This window comes from Manduca sexta, chromosome 14 (genome assembly GCF_014839805.1).
Source record: "Manduca sexta isolate Smith_Timp_Sample1 chromosome 14, JHU_Msex_v1.0, whole genome shotgun sequence".
Classification (NCBI taxonomy): domain Eukaryota; kingdom Metazoa; phylum Arthropoda; class Insecta; order Lepidoptera; family Sphingidae; genus Manduca; species Manduca sexta.
In genome coordinates, this window is record NC_051128.1 from 947,263 (window position 1) to 969,624 (window position 22,362).

The 22,362-nt window shown below is 38.5% G+C and overlaps 1 protein-coding gene across 1 annotated transcript in view; it reads left to right on the forward strand.

Annotated features, from left to right (window-relative positions):
- Positions 1–22,044, forward strand: part of LOC115442931 — a 101,308-nt gene extending 79,264 nt beyond the window's left edge. The window contains exon 15 of the mRNA XM_037438466.1: positions 21,880–22,044. Coding sequence (XP_037294363.1) covers positions 21,880–22,044 — 165 coding nt within the window. The remainder of the gene's footprint in view (positions 1–21,879) is intronic.
- The last annotated feature ends 318 nt before the right edge of the window (positions 22,045–22,362 follow it).

Below are 22,362 nucleotides of genomic sequence, written 5' to 3' on the forward strand. Positions count from 1 at the left end.
CTTACCTCGTCGTAAATTTCGGTAAAATTATAGTGACATTTATTTACGAGTTCCTATTATACATAAAAATCTTAATTTTTTAAAAACATCTTGTACACGATTATAGGTCCTAAGCTAGGTGAACCCAATGGTGGGTAGAAACCTTCTCTCGATGCAGACACTTTTCTCAGTCATTATAATTATAATATGATTAAAATTATTATTTTACGTCTCACTTCTTTTCTATAAATCAACAACCATAATGTTATACAAAGACTTTCTTATAATTGATTTCTTATTTCATTGTTATTCTATTCTACTTACTATAAATATTTGTCATTTCATTGTATCTATAATGGAATAAATTAAATAATATTGTTGTATGCGCTAATACCTCCCGCTAAATTCCTAATCAAGAGCTATTCAGGATTTTCCTTGTGGATTAGTCGGATTCATGGGCCCATGATTTACAAAGAGGGTCAAATGATGTACGGATTTATTATTCAAAGCCGCCATTAAAAGTAACAAGAAAAGGTCCAGCAATTTGTACTACAAAGCGTTACCAGCGTGACCGGACCACTGGAGCCTTGCCAATACACCAATACAAACATATTCAATTATAGTCTTTCAATGAGTTTTTTTACCATAGGTAGACTAGGTTCATCGATTACATGCCATTTTGAATACTAGATAAGTCCCTCATCTTTCCCCACATCCGTCTCCAAGCGATGTACGAACACTGCAGTCTGCAATTGTGCTCTGATTTGAAGGATATTGTAGCCAGCTTATTTCCTAGATATAATAATAGTCAATGGCATTGGTCGACTCATCGTGACGCAAAGGTGTAACTATATAATCAAATACAATATTTCAGTATGTCTTGTGACATATTGAAACTAGTGCCGTTTGACTTAAAACCTACTAAAGATAACCTCGTTTTCGGCTAGTTTCAATGTATTGTATTTTCGATGTTACCTAAGACACAATAAGTATAAAACTAAAGAATTGTTTCATTTCCAAACCTGATTTCAACAAGCATAAACGGTAAAATAAAAAAACAAAAAATTATAAATGTTATTTTCAGTTATAGTTTCATCATATAGTTTCAAATCACGTACAAGATTTTGCATCCCCCCTTCCCCACCATTCTGGCCTCACTTTGGCACAGCAAAGTTCGCGACAACAAATTACATAGTAGTTGGCACCCGTTTAGATGCAGTCGATAAAAATATATTTTCATCGCTTAAATACCTTTTTTAAATAATCTCATATATTTTTGCAGTTTTTAACTTTCTCCTTTCAGAGAAAAATATTATTACGTCGCGACGTGTTAAAAAAAAGATTAAAAAGAAACTTTTCATTTTGCTCAACGAAATTCCAAACTTTAAACGAGGTTAAACTATTAGGAAAGTTTAAACTAAGCGAAAATAAAATTGTAAACATTGTTTTATATATAAAAAATGCTTTTTAACAGACCTGACCTACCTTAGTTAAAAAGTTGCATAGCTCTTTTTAACTAAGGTAGAACAAATTTTTTTAATATCCTTTGTTGTTTTATCTACAATTAACATTAAAATTCAGTTAGACGATACAGTATAACAGTCTAGGCTAAGTTTACACTATACATATTATATTATTATATTTTTTAACAAACGCTGGGTATAGGCGCAACTTGTCCTCGATAATGATCTCCAGCTTATATTATGCTACATAACATATAATAATATTACATTATGATGTGTTTTTGATGAATTACTTGAGTCTTGTCACAAAAATAACGAAACTATTTCTATTTATTTATTTTCCTCTCTTACACCTACTACTACAGAATAACCCAATACAGTACTGTAACACAGTACAAATGAATATTTTTTGTCGCACGATCCTTCTATTATTATGAAGGCGATTGGTAATTTTAATAGCAACCGAAACTGAAAATGGACTAAACTGAACATCCATATTGGACCAATTTATAAAAGTGTATGAAATTTTTACAATATTTACCGGAGGCATTGGTTATAAATATTAGAACACATACTTATGTAACGTCGCGCGCTCGGTGCTCGGCCGCGTCTCGAGATATTCACGAGGGACACCGCGGCGGCTCGCGACACTTGCGGGGATTCACTCGTAAGCGTGGGGGGAGGGGACTCAAACCTCCTCACTCGTAAGATTCAATTGGAACGTCCTGTCGGCGACACGTCGCGCCGTGCAATTTGCATGTAGTTACAGATTAAGGGAAGTTAAAGTGGAAATAGGACGAGCCTACCGCCCGCACCGCGCCGCACAGTGTTAAAGTTTGTATGGGACCGCGGAAAAAACTATTTTTGAGGAAGATATTAATTGAAATCGGTATTTTATGGTTAGATTTGCTTATTATATTTATTATTATATAACATACATTAAGAAATATAAGTGTATAATTTATAAAAGTGTTAAAAATGAATAAAAATTATATAAATTTAATGCTGGAACTATGCATATGCAACGGGCATTTATAATAAATATAGATACATAATAATTTGCCACTTTTACAATCAAATTTTGTTATTGAGTTTATATATAGAAAGCATAAAAATAATGAAATAAAAAAGGAAACAAATATTACTAGGCTTATTACTAACTCTGTATAATGAAATTAGACAATTTTTATAATTATTAATTATAAATTACTATTATTGACAACTACTTTTTATTAATTATTTTCAGTAACGTAACGCTTTAACTTCATCATTTAAGGACATTTTTTATGTGATCACAATTTTGAAGCTATAAATTGGTCTGATGAAGTCAAGAGCATATGCATGATGTCTTCATTGGTTGACTCACGTGAACATTCCCTCGAATGATATAATCTATAACGTCGATAATCCTTGTTGCATGCTCTTTGAACTTCTTCTATTAGAATAACTATAGATAGAGCAGCCGCGGAAGCTATTTTACTACCATGAACAAGAACTTTGTGAACCGTATTGGACATATAATACTTACCAAATGTACAAACTCACGTATAGTTTAGCAAGTTGGGTTTTCTACATGATCAAGTAGCCAGCGGTGGGATGAGTTGAAACAGAACTGATATCATTTACACTTCACATACTCTATAAAATCTTTGTGGGGATATGAAATCCCCATAAAACCCTTGGAATATATCTTGATAATATGTACCTAATAATTAAATGTCACTTAAACTGTTCATCGCAGCTAATGAAACCTAGCGGATAATGAAACCTAACGCGTGGGAGGTGAACCGTCCGATGTGACCCGGCCGAGAGAGGGCCGAACAAACGCTGAAAGGGTTGCCAGTTGTCAAAATCCAGACATGTGTATATTGTGAAAGCTGGCCAACTAATTCCACGACTTAATTATTTACCCCTCGCGAAGTAGTTATACCGCTTCTTACCCTCGCGTACACTCGCGACACACTCAGACTACACGTGTCCAAAATCCGGGTTTTTGACTTTAATACCTGGCAACAATACTCGGGGAGGAAACATTACATGGATGCCTACATTTGGGGTGTTTAAAGAGTTACGAGTGCGTTTAATGTTGTGCGACGTCACCCCGCGCGCGCCGAGTTCGCAGTTCGCACCTACTCATAAAACGTTACATTATTGCCGACACTTCGAAGGCAATCTGACGCATAAATACTAATTAACCGCTTTATACGTTTACTGTATTTTGTCTATGTTGGGCGAAATTTAACATTAAAGTGGAACGAAACATTTAAATATTGTATATTATGTCAGACGTATAGGTATAACAATATCCATAAAGTGCAAAATGAGCGCATTGTTCGTGTTGGTTAGAATCGAAATAGGATTTAAGAAAATAATTTGCATGAGATAATTTATTTTATTTATTTATTTAATTTATTTTTTTAATGGTTTCATGCTTTTAATAAGTATTTTTTTATTATATGTACGCATTCGGTTTATATTATATATCTACATTTATAATAAATTACTATCTATGCGCTCACTCCTGATCCCCCAACAATAAGAAATAAAATTATAGCATAATATCGATGTTTCGATAGACTTAAACCTAAGTTACTTAATGATTCTCCTCAGGCGTGTCGGTAAAGTCTTTGAAATGTTATTATTGATATATAAAGGAACCTCTGATTGTGTTTTTGCAAAAAAAAGTTATGATCTTGATTTTCCGTGAACGTTTAACAAAGTCGGCGATCGTGAGCAATCAATGGATTTTGATGAGCTCTTCATAAATATATTTAAACGATGTATCCTCAGACGGCTGCGGCTCAGCACTGCCCCGCCACCTACCCGCTCCCTCCGCACTCTCACTCCATACCGAACACGCCAAGAGGGAGACGCTCTGAGACGACTCGAAGATTTATGTTAAAAAGCTAGATAAAGCGGTGCTGGCAGTATTTAAATCACTCGCTTGTGTCATTAGTGTAAATGCTGTCGAGGAGTTGTGTCGGCGCGCGCGGCGACCAGCGGCTGGTATCGCTTAATTGGTACTCTCCAATAAAAATAAATTTATGGAAAGGTTAAGAATGCTGGAGCCGGCTCGCTCGTCTTTGCGTCGACGAGAATATATTATAACGTGTTTTTTCAACGGCAGCATGTCAATTAAATTGAAAAGATCCTGGATTCGATGCTCAGACCGAGCATTTTTGGTTGGATCATAATTTCACCAAAAGAAAACACCAGCCATAGCAAACCTATGACAGTTATGTAAGCCAAGAAAGAAGCAAAGTGAGTTATCTAAGTATAAATGATCATTGCTGCTCGAGCAGTGAGCATTCAGGAATCGTGAATGTATTGCCGTTTCTGGATGAAGGCGAGGGAAGGAGGGAGGACTATCTTACCATACGAAATGCTACTCCACAATAGCATAGAATGAATGTAAAATGCATGTTCTCCTGTCCGCACGCAGCGAGGGCAGGGCAACATGATGAATGTAACAGCTAACAGCCGCGCACGATGCCCATGCGAGTACAATGTGAAATGTGATCGTCAGCCGGCCCGCGCGAATATAAATGCTTATATTATTTTTTATGGCCTCAGTCTCAGTCCGAAAGGGCGCCTGAATTTATTAAAGCATTTATTATGGAATGGGTTGGACGTAATCAAATCCCCACAACATATTATACGTTTATAGACTAATACATAAAAATACAGTAGTCTACATGTACAGGGATATCGTGAGTAGTGGATGGGAATGGTGAGGTTACTAATGCTTTAGCAAAGTATGTAATAACTAATAGACGTTCACACACCGGTGTTCGCGGAGGAGAGTCGGCCGTCACTTTGTCGGCAACGAGTAAACCAGCTGATACAATACTGAGTACATTTACGCAATTCCTCATTTACCCAATCCCGTTCATTTTGATTCGCTTAATGTGGAGCTCAACCTTATATGGTTAGCGTTATATATGGATTGTGATCCATACATTAGGCTTACAGAAATTCTATTTAATAATAAATTTGGAATAAAATAATACTGTTCCGGTGTACCGCTGACCTGACGCTCCTTAACTATTCATACGAGTGGTCCGAGCGGACAGACCGCGGTGCCGCTTCCGGCAAATTGATTACGAGTGAATACGGCTCCCCGAGCGCGGGACACTCGAGCGCGCCCGATCTGCTCCTCCCAACGCGCTACATGAGCGACCGCTTCCACTAACCGACGATTACTAAAATATTATATAAAATAGGTGTATAAATAGAGTAATATTAAATATTATATCATTTGGAATTAACAACCAAAATAACCGCAGACAACATTTGTTCACTATGCCTGTAACAACAAATACTTAGCAGAGTAATTAAGCATTATTAATATTTATTTTATTTGCTTTCTATTGGCCAATAAAGTAAACCACAAATAAATTTGACAATTATAAATCTTATGAATATGATTTTATCCTCGCTCATCACTCAATGCGAGTGAAATACCCAGTGTACCTCGAGTCTCACATACGCCGCGACGTGCAGTATAATATTCAAATGCCAGCGCTGACTGTATACACTCTTGTCCCCAAATACTGAACTCTGAATGCAAACAGATGATCGCTTTCACTTTCAATTCGCCAGATGCAATTTAATATTTGCATTGTTTGCTTACGTAATAATGGAGTCGTGTTCTGACAATAATACAACAGCCTTAATGTAGGTAAAACGTTTACAAGTGTGATCATATAGTAATGCGCGCCGGCCGCCGAGCCCCAGTCATTTCTATGAAAGAACTCTTACGAGCGGATACATCGAAACAATAAAAGTCTTGCATAAAGATTTGTTTAATCTCACCATTTCAATACACGTTCCATCAAAATTTATCTCTTATTGTTCTTATTGGTTTACTTATTTCCACACCGTCACCGTCAATAGGCACCTGTTTATTGCCTGAAAGTAACGAATGGAGAGGACAGAAAAGTGTACTTAATAAAATTTGAGTGAAATCGCAGTGCGATGTGTTTGAATATTTATTTAAAAGACCTGCATGTTGCATGCGTATATGTGGTAAGTATATATTATTGCCGTGCGTGCTCATTATTGCATGATCACGACGCAGGAGTGTCGGGCTCACGGCGCGGCGCGGCGACTGTCGCGGAGGCACCCTCCCTCGTGTCACCGTCTCGCTCTCATTAAGTACGCACTTTTTAATGATGTCAAACATCAATCACATCCGACTACAAATTCCTATAATTTATATTCGGAAAATAATGAATCGTTGATAATTACGCAAGCACAACCAAACAGCTTTACACCATAATTTTAAAGTTTTAATTATAATTTTTCAAATAACAAAATAATATTATTATGTATACATGTTTTTTGCCTCCAGGCTCGTGCAATTAATAAATTAAATTAAGTTCAGGAGATATAAATTGAACAAATCAATCTCCTTAGGAAACAAAAAAACTCTGGAACAAAGAGAATGTTCCAGATTAATATGCAATACAATACAATTAATCAAAGTAAAGGTGGCTATTCATAATAAGCAATACAAAACACATACCGTGAAGGACTAGGGAATTCTCTCAACTTCGCGGAGGTCTTCCGATATGTTCCACTATTATAAACAGGGCAAGAACGGATTACGCATGTATTCTGACAGCACAAACCGGCGAATTCACAAGATCACAACTGTACTCACGTGCACCGGAACGAGACGCCCTCCGCTAGCATCATAATATTATAATTGTCACAATAACAGCGAGGCGGCGCCAGCGCACTGTGGCGGAGACTCCGCGGGGTCGTCGGAGGAGATTTTTTTAATTACTTGTTAATTCGCTCGGTGCTCCGGCGCAAGAGGTCGAACTGAGGTCGTCCATACTTCAGGGTTGTAATTCCAACAAAAAATTAACTATCCCCAAAATTACCAAAAATACGGCACGACCTATTACAATTCTGAGCATCAAATGAAAGAATTGTTGTTAATTTATTAAAAACATTACCCGGGCCGACATGCTTATTATGCATGTGCAACAATAATTATGAAATAACTTGGATACCGAGCACTTGGCAAACACACGATTTATAGACGAAGGTACAGGTTGTAACAAACATACCTCCTTAAAATGATGAATGATTTAATAAAGTAAATAGGGTATGGGGTTTGGAAATTTGCATGTTACAATATATTATACCCGATGAAAATATAATCACCGCTCCGTACTAATATTCGTGTCAGTGCATCGATCGGACCCGCAGCCTCCCGGTCAGCGGCGCCACAGACACCGACATCACCGTTGTATCGTAATTCGCAACCGATATTAAAGAAACTTCCCCGACGAGTGAACAGTTACCCAGTTTGTTTGCGTCCGTAACAATAGCCTGCCTCCTGTATATCGCTCGAGCAGAAACTTTCCTTTTCTTTTGCAACTTGTTAATACGACGCGCGCACACTCAGACACTAGCCCATGGAATATTAGATTAGTATGCCGCTACTAACAGTGATGATTTTGACTTATGTTTTGGAGCGTATAAACAGGAGATATGTTTTTGTGGACCGCGCGCAGTAGCGGCACGTATGTCATTAATTGGAGCCTCACAAAGGGCCACCCCCCGTGGTCGCCTCATTAATTACTCTTAATTACGTTATTTACGTCTGTGTCGAAGCTCACGTCCCGTGGCGCGGAGCCTGCCTCACAAACGGGACGCCTGGTGACAGCGATACTATTTAAAAAAATTGTTTTCTGGTTACGACAACTATAATATTATGTGTTATGGATTATTAGAACTTCAGGTTCTGAAAATATCCAGCTTGCCGCAACGCGTTTCGTCAATTAAACTCGTGAACCTTCGTTTTACAGCTGAATTATCACCTGCTTCAACACAGTGCCTGACTGCCACGGTGATAGCCCTACTTAAAAGTTCTCTGTAATAAAAATGCTTGGTAACAACTTGCAAATATCCTACTGCGATAGATAGGTATGAAGCGTACGCTTCGCATCATCTTGTAAAAACTCTTGATGGAAAGTGTTTCGTTTTCAATAGTAAAGGAAAAGGTCAAAGCATGCCGACGGCTCGGCATCAAAAGAAAGCAACAATCCTTTAAGAATGTGACACGGAGCTAGGGCTGCGGCGGAGGGGAAGGGGGATGTCAGGGTAGCGAGCAGCGCTCGCGTATAGCAGGCGCGGACGAGCGCACCGGCGCGGATGGATTTTTGTGCTTCCTTGAACTGAAAAAATGAATTGCCGCAGTAGGGCTGCCGGCTGCTAAAGGGTTGCAATGAAATAAACCTTTATCTGCGGAGCGGAGAACGGGCCTTACTGCGCCTGCGCCGACGTGACCGACAATATGCAATGCAGTACGCAGTTGTCAGTGCTTTAACAAGTTCGAATAATTGATCATAATAATACACGCAAATTATTTACTTGCAATTACTGTATTTTCTAAGAAAACAATGCCGTCACTAGCGGCCACAATATTATGAAATTTAAAACACTGGTTGTTTTTATAACAGTTTCAAATAATATGTCGAACCACCCTACATGGCGGTTGCTATGTGTCAACTCCGTGTTGTCAGGAATCACTGTCTTTAACAACAACGTAACGCCGTGCTTTGAACATAATGGCACTAGAGATACAAGTTTGTAAGCGTTAGCGTGAACTCGATACAGTTGTGATGTGTGTGTGGTGGCGCAGCGTCTCGCACCCGGAGCTGCGGAACATTCACCACTCAATAACATAAGTAAATGAAACCACATACTTATCTACTTTAAAATAACACTTTACGATAACTTACTTGAGCCATAGATGTAAAATAAAAAAGTGTAAGTTTCGAACAAAATAAATATTAATAAAAAGTCATTTTAATTTTACGCGTCCTAATGCCACCACTACTACTATAAGATAATTCGTCGCCGTGGCACCATCATAGTTTCAGTCAGAAATATTCTCACGCACATAACATATTCGTATTAAACTACAAAATGAACCAAAAAATCAGAAAACAAAAACCAGGATTTTTGGTGAAAATATTCGTTACTCGTGAATGATTTTTGGCACAATGTCTGCAAAGGTGAAAACGAGTATGTGGCTTCATTTAGTAACACAATGTCAAAATGACCCTGGTTATGACGCAGTCCAAATCATGGTTGACTAACGCGAAGCCTATCCGTCAATCATCGTATCAAAATTTTATCCTCTCCATCCTGTAGAATACAAACACGGACACCGTAGTTAGCCGTTAATATCAGATGATTAAACAAAGTCAAGTAAAAGGAGTGTCGTGTGCCAGCCCTGTGCCACTATCTCGCGATCACCAGCTTTATGAGTGGTGAGGTCAAACGAGCTCTGCCTTTAGTGCTCCCTTCCCTCATCCCTCCCCCGGCGCCGGCGACGTATCTGCGCGCCTTCACAAAGGGCCGAGGAGTACTCTCCTCGCAGCCGGATAGTAGACGGCCTACTTGTCACATTAGACGCAGCTCACTTACGCGTGTATCGGCCATTCGTTATTAACCCTTAGACGACTGAAGAGCTCTTGCATTATTCATTGTGTTCGTCCAATTCGTAGCTCTCGCTGACGTGTAATAAATTCAGCAGTAGATATAACACTACTTTTTATTATCCGGGAACTTGGCACGAGAACACGCGGTATAAATAAATACAGCGAACAAACTGCGACACACAGACGGCCGTTTGCTTCGAGCGATTTGTAAATATTAAACTGTTGGTAGCACATGTTCACTCGGTCTCACCGTTTTTACTTTTTGTTTTGAAAACAAACGATCTAACCGACTGAATCTACTTATTTTAATAACGATGAATAATGCTTTTTACAAATATTTTAAAGTTTACAAACTGTTCATAGCGCTTATGATCTCACGTCATTTGTATCGGGAACTACGAGAAGTTGCTGAACCCACGCCCTCTAAATCTATAGCAATATATATGTAAGTACAATGAGATGCGCATGTCTCCGCCCCTCAGCGGGCGACGGCACCGCGAAATCTGAAAAAACGTTACATTCGAGGTAATTTCAATAATTTTAGTTATTGTTCTGAATTTCAGTTTGTATATGTCATAAACTAGCTGCTTACTTATCGCATTTACAAGTCTTTTGAGATATTATGTAACTCATAATTTGAAATTTGCCTTAAACATAAGTAAGTAGTAAATATAGTTAATAAATCTTTTTACAACTTATACTTGGCGGCTGTAGAAAACTCCGGACAAAACCACAACGATGAATCGAGCCGCAACAGGTATATTGGTAAAGCATATTAACTAATAATAAAACTTGTTATCTCGTCTTGCTAATGTTATTATTATTATAAATGCGAAAGTTTTCGAAAATGATTATTAGAAGTAAACACAGAAACAACTCCACAGATTTGGATCCAATGGTGCATACGAGTAGACCATACCTTGGATAAACATATACGCTAGTTTTATCCTGGTAATTTGCTCATATAAGTAATAAAATAGTAAATTTTATGGAAACGAGCGAAGCAAAACCCAATGGGGGTCTCGCGGTCAGGGATCTGTCAACACCGACGCAATTAATTGAAGCCTACACTGCGTGCGAGAAACAGTGAAACACACGACACGTATTAATAACAGGTTGTGCACCACAGCCGAGCATAAACAAACGAAACACGTCCACACGCGCCGCCGCGCCTCGCACCAACGCAGAACACAAGCTTCACGACAATGCAGAACGAGAGACGCGCGCTGCACTGCAACATTACTGACCACGATCGACCATTATTGTTATAATAATGTTCATTAAATAATAATGTCGAGCCTGCGAGCTCACTACATGAATATGCGTCAAGCGGGTTTTTGCCTTCTATACACAATACTCTGTGCTCAGTGCGCGGTACATCATAATATAAATTCCGGACACGTACGGGAGGGCGCTACAACTAAGCTGTAAGTGCGTGCAAATTACGCACCTAATATTAGGGACATTCGCGGAACCAAAAGAATTCCCTTCGAAGATCTATATAGCATGTTGGAAAAATAAAAGCTGCGATACATTTTTTCAATAATTAAATTAAACCCGCCTTAAGTAGATACTTGCTGCGCGCGTATTGTTTGTAAAGGTATGACAATGCTGGATATTACAAATTTGTTAAAATCTATCGATATATTATGTCGAGCCAATAGAACAATGCCTTCACGGTCACTTCTGTTGAACAGTTTTCTGTCTTAAATAAACATTTAGACACGATAGACTGTCGGCAGTATAAAGTTGTAATGTTATAATTTATTTTACTTATAATTAGTATACACAGCGGAACGAATTAATTGAATGCACTATACTATACCTACTGTATACTTATATAATATAATATACGCCTAAAAACAATTTTTACATTTATCAAATAATTGGCTACACATTACAAGAATCTAACTCCGGTTCCACTTTGTATATTTAATACATTCAAGACGGTGTCGTGTACAAGATCTGGATTTTTGTTATTTAAATATTTTCCTGTTGTTTTTCTTCAGTAAACTTGCGCTTTGTTATTAAAGTTAGTTATTTCATTATTTACTCAAGGTACGGTATTCAAATTGCAGACTGCGGTGTTTTACTGTAAAATGTTATTAGTAGTAAACTCGCCCTAAGAGTTACACTATGATTATTTTATTATAACTAGCTCTCGTCTGCACGATGACCCAGCAGCCACGCTATTGATCAGCCGATATATAGTGTGAATAATTCAAGAATTAATTAAGGTGATGCAATATTGTCCAGCCCGTGTCAAATATTCGCTTAATATAGACACATATTGCTTAGAGTCACGCCTTTATATCAGTATAGTAGTTAACAAAATTAGTATTTAGTACTACCACATTTCATTTAAGCGACGATAGCCTAGTAAGCGGCGATAGCCTAGTTGGGTGTGGAACGGACTGCCGAGACGAATATCCGCAGGTTCAAATCCCAAGGGCACACACCTCTGACTTTTCTAAAATCATGTGTGTATTCTTTGTGAATTTATCGTTCGCTTAAACGGTGAAGGAAAACATCATGAGGAAACCTGCACATCTGAGAAGTTCTCTGTATGAATTTCGAAGGTGTGTGAAGTCTACCAATCCGCACTAGGCCAGCGTGGTGGACTAAGACCTAATTCCTCTCAGTAGTAGAGGAGGCCCGTGCTCAGCAGTGGGCAAGTATATAATACAGGGCTGATATTATTATTATTATTATTACTACCACATTTCGGCAAGCTTATTTCCATACTATGACGTGACTCCAACTCCGAACCGTTCACGTGGATAGTTAAGAAATCTGATACATAGGTATTACAAAATCTTCATACAAATCTTAACTGACTGACCTAAGATTCGAATCCCAAAAGTTATCGATTTGAGGTACTTACTAAAATACACTTCACCACTTAATCATTGAGGTGACATCACCGTTATAGCTGAATAACATAGCCGCAAGGAACCGGCGAGAGTGACGCATAAACGAACGAATAAACCATTCAGTAAACGAGTGAGACTCAATAACAACCGCTGCGGAAACGGAAGCAATACGTTTGGCGGTTAGTAGCAATTCTCGAGTCTCGGCATTTAGATCACCTTGCCGCCCCGGAGCACCCCGAGCGACCCCGGCTCGCCCCGAGTCACACATAGAAACTCTGTCGATGCGCATAATATAATACTCGCTTCGAATGCATGTATAAATTCGTGTAACGAGGGCGCTGCGGCGGGGACTAACTCCCCCCGCGTGCAGCTACCGCTATCTCCTGCCGCCTGCACCAAGCTCATATGTTAAAGCTAAGTTACTTAAAATTTATAGCCCCAATGTCTAATGGGAATATTAACAAATGGTATCATCGTTGAATGAGAATATTTACCTGGGCAATAGAAGGGGGTGGTTTGACACACAGGTCGGAAAATAATTAGAGCTTTTTCTTTATTGATTTTTCCGAAACGCTGGTCATTCAAAATTTATGCATTTTAGTCTGATCGCGACAAGCAAAAGGTACGAGTTTAATAGTATGTGTGAACGTTGTTGTATAGGTGTGTCTTCTGTCCCTATATAGCTGCTTACCTAATTTTTTTTTGTTATAAATAAGGCTAACGATGCGACAAGTTACATTCCGGGTAACGAGTACAAGAATAATATTTTTTTTACAAAAAATTAACAACTATTACTTATTTTTTCGAAAATACGTAGATAATAGCTGTATAATTAAAATATTAAATAACCCAACTGAAAGTCACGTAGAAGAAATATTCCTATCTGAAATCACGGCGCTGATTACACATCGCCGCAGCGTTGATCAGGACTCGGGAGTTGCGCAGCGCGTCTGTTTTATTTCAGTAACGTTTCCGTTTCTAAATGCATCAAAATAAACACCGTTATTTTAATCAAAGGGTTTATTAGTAAAAAAAAGCTGAAAAAGGAGAATGCATAAGAAGAATAATGGTGGCTGACGCCGAAAATGTATACAAAGACAGTTCCAAGTCAGGAAAACTACGTAATTAAATATAAGATTAGTAATGAAAGTTTTTTGGGACACATGACATGTCCGCCTTTTTGTATGGGCGCTGGTTCTTTATTTCGAACAAATTCCAACCAACCTCAAACTTACTGGAAGATAAAATGGGAAAAATATGGAGCTTACAATCATTAAAAGAATAATTTTAGACCAACCCCGTCCCCCCCCCCGCCCATTTTTTTTATACATGGCACGGCAAAGTGACTGCCCTGCAACTGATGGTCAGCACGATGGCGTCCAGATAAAGTATCGAATGGTAACAGATGGCTATCTCATGCCATTTGACATAGTCATGCTGGCCTACTAAGATGCTTTGTCACGCTACGGCAGAAGGACCCAGGATTATAAGAAGAGAACGCGTGGCCCGGGAAACTGTTCCAAAGCTTGATGATGCCAATGCCAGTGCATCTCATCATAATTACAAAAAACTCTTAAACAGAGGTCTTTAAAATTAATGGATTTATTTCAATCGGCTCGTTTTTAAGAGTCTATGCAAATATATCGATGGGTCCTATGTATATGGGCTAAAATGCAAAATTACAACTTTACAGGAGAGGCTTCCAAAGTTAAAATTTACTATAACTTTAGATTTATAAATCCGAAGTTTATGAAATTTTGCTTGTTAGCTATGACAATTATCCTCCTCATTTATATTATAGTATTTTATATATACATTTACCGGTTTTTTTTGTACGTCACATTGGCCCTTCTACGATAGTTTTTGTTAAAATTATTTTTTCAAAAACACCCTAAAAGGGCCAATGTGCCATATTGGCCATTATACGCGTATTACGGTAATCAGCATAAATTACATATTTTTTTATTTTCCGCCCATAAAATCAACTAACAATTGAAGAAGTTAATAATTTATTCTTAAAAATAAAAGATATTAGGATATTTAGTTATTTATGTCACATTGACACTTATACGTTGTAAAATCTGCTAACCTATTGACTGAGTTTTCAGATAGATCATAAAAAACACACATTAATTTTATTCATTTATTTAAATAAAAATTGAATTAGCCTTATAAGAACACATATGGACCCGTATTCAGTCTTTTTGGTATTTTAATGATAAAAATTACCAACAAAAAAAAAACATAAGAAGGAAACTGTTATTGAAGATCTTAGTTTGATTAACAAAACTACGTACTTCACGTTATTATTTTCTTAAAAAAAATAACAAAAATAAAAACCTTTCTGATGTAAACAAAAGAAATATCTCTGTAAGTAGTATAATCAAGTAATAAAATTATCAAAATCAACGTTTATGGTAAAATTTACTTGTAATTCTTAATAAGTGCTTATTAAAATGTCACCGGCATTATCATACGGTATCGAGACGTGGCCTCTCACTGTGGGCCTCATTAGGAGGCTCAAGGTCACTCAACGAGCTATGGAGAGGGCTAAGCTTGGTATTTCCCTACGAGGAATCAGAAATGAGGAGATCTGTAGGAGAACAAGGGTTACCGACATAGCCCATAGGATTAGGAAGTTGAAGTGGCAGTGGGCCGGGCATATAGCTCGAAGAACCGATGGCCGTTGGGGTCGAAAGGTTCTAGAGTGGAGGCCACGTACAGGCAAGAGGAATGTCGGACGCCCGCCTACAATGTGGAAGGACGACCTGGCTAAAGTCGCAGGAAGTCGCTGGATGCAGGCCGCTTCCAACAGGTCGACGTGGAGATCCTTGGGGGAGGCCTATGTTCAGCAGTGGACTTCCTGTGGCTGAGATAATGATGATGATGATTAAAATGTCTTCATTATCGCTTTCATTAATAGTCACAATGTCATTAGATGCTATTAAATTTTCATAATAACTATGGTATACCGGTGGGATAATATTTTTCGACATAAATCAAGCAAGTCTTTCTTCTTGGAAGGTTGTATTGGTAATAATAGTTGATTGTAACAGTTGCAGAGGAATATCAGTTGGTCTATCGGCAATTTGTCTTCTTGTTCGTACTGGGTGATCTAAGATATTAATATGATTTTCAATAGCATCTTCACTACCCAAATTATATTTATAGTATAAAACGTACGGTTCGTCTCGGCTTACACGAATTTGTTTCATTTTAGACCAAAGATTTTTTTGTCCTTCTGAGTTTTTAGTCCAGTTAAACTGAGTATTTGTTTGCATCTTTTTGAAGACATAAATCATATTTTGAACTACGTCTATGACGTTATAAGGACTTCCTTTTGATTTCGCCCATCGAATCAATGAGCCCCACTCAGAGGGTATATAAATATTCTTATATTTTGAAGCTCTTTCAATGGTGGCGTGTATGGAGTCGCCTTCATTCTGCGTGTGGCCTACTTCAAGAAAAGTGTGCTTTACATTCAAATTAAACTGTTTAGCAGCGTATAGATACATAAAAAACATATTCCTATTTCGATTTTGGTCAGTGCAATTGTCTGACCAAAATCTGAAATCGTCACAACCTTCTTGACTATTCAATGTAATAATATAAAAATACAGCTCGCTATTTCGTTCGATCCCTTCATTGCAATTTGTTCATTCCATAAGTAACAGGTACCAATTAACTTACTAATATCGAAAACTGATAAGTTATGTACTTTAAACCTTTTGCTGTAATAAAATAGACTAAGTTCACCACTTGGGGACAACAACACTTTTTGCAAATCAAAAGTAGCGCAGAATATTTTCGTATCATTTTGTGAATCACGTTTATCCTTTTCCTTCAAAGATCTAACCTGATTTTTGCTAATTATATGATTATCATAAAATATTTTATTCTCAGGAGTCACAGGACCGTTTTTAAAAGAATGACAAATTTGGCATTGGTCATTTTTGGCTGGTGAAATGATAAATTAATATTTTTATTTACTATATCCCTGTATTGCCGCAACGACTCACATTTACTACCATATTTAGTTGAATCATACCATTATTTCTATAACATGAACATTCGGATAAAACTTAAAGAGCCATCTAAATAAAGTTTATTACTGTCTTTACGACAATAATGTGAATCAACCGGTTCATAGATCTTGATGTAGTCCAGCACACTTTTGATCATTTCTGCATCAATGCCAAATTCACAAAATTCCGACTTCTACTCAACTTAACACGATAATTGGATGCCAGCTTTTACTTATTAAACTAAATTGTAACGCAAAAACACAACAATTAGATTTGTATTCATCACAGTGCGGCCGTTCCGTTCAACGTATAAGTGTCAAACCAGCTGATTGGTCCCAACCGTAAACAAACGCGCGGGAACTCCCCGCGTATAAGTCTCTAACTACTCTTAGGACCTTGTACGTTTAAATTTATGTTACATATGCCGTTATACTGTAATAAAAAAATCGTGTTTCTATGCAAAAATCTATTTTTTTTAATAGCTCACTTGATTCATTATATCGATAAAATGCGTTTACCATAAAAAAGTCAAAATGGCCAAATTGTTAGTTTGGCCCATATACATAGGACCCATCGATATATAAGCTAGTTTTTGCTCCCGGCTGGGCCCCCGTAAAAAAGTATTACCGAGTTAAAGTTTTCCGTTTCAAATGTCACGTTATATATTTTCCAGGAATAGAAAGTAGCTTATGTTCTTACCAGGTTCTCAAACTATCTCCATACCAAATCTCATCGTTGGAAAATTTCTGAGTTTATCATATTCAGACAGACAAACAGATGCGGCGGGGGACTTTGTTTTATATTTTTTAGAACCTTTTAAAAAGAACAATTCCGTCATAAATATTTCGTCGGTCTTTTCATAATTTTAGTTTTTTTTATGATAATGCAATAAAATCGATACTATTCACTATCACAACCCCACTTTCATTAAAATAACAGAAACTAAATTATTGTCACAACAGAAATGTATGTGGAAAAGATAAAATGTGCACACGCACCCTCAATCAGCTGTTTTTGCATGCAATGGCCTCGCTGCGCCGGACGGCCGGCCCACAGATGCGCCGCCGCGCGCGGCTTCCTTTGACTACGGGCGACGAGCGTTGCGGATTTCGGATTATAGAAAAAGTGGATTAGGCTTATTTAATTCCACTTGTCAATTCATTAATTATGAACGCGAAGTTGTGTTTTTGATGAAAGAGGAATGCAATAGGAAATGTATATTATTATTTTTACTAAAGTAAACTTTCTTTTTAATTACTTTTTTTATTTAACATTAAAACAGTATTTACTGTGCTTATCAGGTGTAGGAGTTTAAAAAAAGTAGATTTTGTTAGCTAGTTGCTAACTGTGAAGGAATATAACAATTTCCCAAAACTTATACGAAATGTGACCAAATACCATAATATAAAACTTGGGTTCACTAAACAATAAAAACTTTTCATTTGTGACGAAACGAAATCTTATTTAGTAAACGTCCAAACGAATCCAGCACATTATTGGTTAGTAGGTACTTCACGACGTAAACAAAATTAATGTAATGGCTGATCCAAATGTTATAGGTCTATGTTATTTCATTGGGCGACGCGTGCGACTCGCAAATACTTACTTTTAGCCGCTGGCGGGTGGCTGTACTGTAGGTAGATTTCGATAACTACGCAATGGATCGCATACGTTGTTATCTCAAGAATTACCAAATTGTTATGCACACATATCCGGTACACACGACGTGGGACATCTTTATTTTAATATAAGTAGGCATAAAATACTACTTTACTTTACAAAAATTGGTAGGCTGTCTTTTACACGCTGTATAATAGAATAGTATAGAACTATAAATAGATATGGATTACCGCAAACTTTATAAAAACAATAATAAAGGTATTTTTGCGACTTTCCGGTACTTTTCGTAACATAATTGTGAATATTAGTTAAAAAAAATACTTCAGTGTTACGTAATTTTTGGGAGGGGGGCAGGGGCACGGGAAAACGTTACGGCGCGATACATGGGGGAGGGGTCAAAAATATTCAAAAATTGCGTTACGTAATACTTGAACGGCCCCTCACGAGCCACAATAAGTTGGATGCGTGACACACGCGGCGCCATGTGTAGCCATTTGTAGCCTGATTATTGCCAACGCGTCACCGCGCGCCGAGTCCGGCGTCGCGGCGCGGCGCGGGCTCCGAGTGACGGCGCGCGCTGATATTCACGTTATTGAATAACTAGCCCCAGGTCCACTGCTAAACCAGTAAATATTCCTTGGAGTCAAAGTTTCAAGCTGTTGTGTAGCCGGAACACCGTTCCAATTCCGCCGCATCCGCAATACGTGGCTCGAGCCAAGCGCCGCCATACTCACAAATATACCATACCTGGTCACCCAATAAAATAATTACCTATGCATTAACGTTTATTAAACTTTAATGACTAATATTACTATTATTATTATGTTAGAAGCATCTAATACTGTCGCGACTATAAGGTCGAGCCGACGCGACGTTAAGTCCTTAAATTTTTTTAAACCTATTTGCAAGGACTTTATGAGAAGTGCTTTTAGGTGTCGCCGTTAATTAAGCCTCAAAAATGCTGCGATTTTAGGAAAATGCTATAACATCTAGTTTCATAATATTATGTCCTGAATATTGGATGCCGCGCCGGGTGTAGTAAGATAGGGCGCTGCCTGCTCCCGGTCCCTAGTGCCCGGAGCCGTCCGGACCTCGCCTCAGTCCGGTGTCCGGCTCTGTGTCCACGCCGCAAATAATTCACACAGATTTATTGCAGTGCGCCCGCCGCGCCGCCCGCCGCGCCGCCCGCCGAGCAGGTTACCGCGCGCTTCTCTTTCTCTCTACTTACTGTCTGCTGCTTTTATTTTTCCGTAACGTTCGGTGCCATATTAAAATAATAGTAATAATATTATACATTTATAGACGCTGTGTCGCAATTCCATGCTTACCTTTCGTATTAGAATCAAATCTAACAGGTCGTCGGTATTTATTTACTATTATAATTATTACAAAAGAAGCCCCTAATGTTGCTTATCCCGCGATTTATATTCAAATGTTCCAACTACCTCCTAAGTTCTATATTTCGTTGTGCAGGCGAGTGAATAATTATAATATTTTTCCAATACTTATTCGAATTGATAAATTTAATTAAACTTAGAGTGGTTGTTACAAGTAATTCAGTGGCTAATTGTAATTATTTATTACTGTGTATGCCGCTGTAATTGGCTCTGAAATAAACCAGTTTGTGAACTAACTCACTGAAATTTTGCTATCTTAAAGATTAATTACGTAAGTATAAAGCTATTGCAAATCCAAATCGAACCAGTGTTTTCGCTTGCCGAGTTTTGCTGCTTTATGTGATAGAAAATTGTGCTACTGTCAAACGTGGTTTATAAGAGTTACAGCGGTGGGCGCGAGGGCCAGTGTCCTACTACTGCAAAATGTACTACGTGTCACGCATACGAACAGAAACAACTCTATTCTGTTACGTCACTGGCTTGTCACTTGGTATAATTATGTGCATAGTAGTCCGTGACGATTGAAAATAATATAAATTACATTTAGAAATAACATACGTAGATATAAGAAAATAACATTTGTCACAAAAATTTGGGTTTTGGGTAATCATAACATACGTACCGATTTAATGACCCAAAACTAAGGAAATTAACATTCGTGCGATTTAATGAACAGTTGGTGTATTGCGAGATATCGTGGAATTCTATTAAATAAATGGTATATTCTCATGCAGCGGCGATGGGTTTCCGGTCTGCACTACTGCCGGCCGCGGCTCTGTGGCCACTCATCTCGCGGCGCGGTTAACAGCGTTTATCTCAATCAGCCGCTCGGAGAGTTGTAAAATGAGTAATAGCCGTCAGAAGGCGCAGCACAATGATAAATTGTGCGGTAATATTTTATGATTCAACTTTAAATTTTACGGAGTACGGATTTAATAATACGAAACACGTACGTCGTATGGACATAACACTAAACGTTAATTACAAACCACCTATAATATAAATAATAAATACTCATGCTTATTATGCAAAATTCAATTTATTTTACTGATTTCTATAGTGTAAGGCAACCGAAAGACCTCATATTGCTGGCGCGGCTCCGCACTACGGGACAGACGCGTGCGTGTCGTCATTAAAAGTAACAGATTTAACTTTTAGTTAAAAGTAAACATATGCCTGTGCATATGTCTGATTTGGATTAAATATCACAAAAGGACCTAAGCTTCCATTAAAATTAAGCCAATATTATTCGGGAAATGTGTTCAGTGGGACTTCCACACGAATAAAACCGCGAGCAAAAGTTAGTGATTAATAAGTAGAGACTTTCCCGCCCTCACACCCACCACTACAACTCCTGTAAGCCAGGATCAGCAGTGGCACGCATTTTGTGACACCGAGCAGTGAAGCTCGGCGAGTCTCAGGGAAAACTAATATGTCATTATCCCGCAACGAAATTAATCAAATAGAAAAATAGGGAGGAGTTGGAAATATTAATTGTCCACTTCCCTCCAGAGCAATGCGGGTGACAAAATCATGATGTAAGGAGGCGATTTAACCTCAAGGATAGGGACGTTTACAACTAGATAAGCTAGTTATAAAGCACCACGGATAAAATTAAATGAAAGGGTCCTATCACATGAGCTGTTAGATTTGATTACAATAGGCATGGCAAAAACGCCGGAAAGCACGGAAATTCCGTCTAGTCTCAACAAGGTCCATGTAGTATACAACCCCAGATGTTATTTGCATACTGTTTAACATGATGTTGCGCTCTTCATGCCAGAGACCACACTCCCAAAGTACGTGATGAGCAGATTGTTCAACCTCGTAACCAGGTGTAGAGCATGGGCACGCAGGAGAATCAACCAGCCTAAATGAGAACAGTTTACCCTTAAAATTACCATGGCCGGTAAGAAATTGCGATACACAGTAATCTATTTCTAGCCAAGTTTTAATTAGGCGATCGCGAACATACGGAAAGTGATTAATAAGTAGAAGCGAGCACACAAAACTTTGTGTAAAAGATTGAAAAGTATTTTGCGTCGCTAACTGTCCAGCGCGGCGAGTGTGTGGGCGAGTCCCGCCAGCCGTCCGGCGCGGTGGCTGCACGCGGCAGCTCGCGGCGCCGCGCGGCATTCCGGCGCCGCCTCGCCGCCGAGCTCCGCGCCGACACTCGCGCCGCGACCGACACACGCGCCGCCTCCGACACGCGCGATACTTAACTTAACTTTACTTCAAGCAAAAACATCACTACTATAAGAAATATGGTATTCCTATGTGACCAGTAAATATTATTGCACATATCCATAATTTTTTATGTGCGACACTTTTCTTGCAAAGTTTTATAATAATTACCATTTATAAAAGTTTGTGATTCATGTAATATGAAAGTGTTTTTAATGGACGTTGCCTTTTAGTTGATGTTGGTCAAATGGTGTAGTGAGATGGGACCGGGGGATGTCCCGTGAGCGTGCTGCCCCGGCGGCATGGCGGCGGCGCGCGGCTGCGGCGCGGCGCGGCACGGGCTGCTGGCGTTGCCG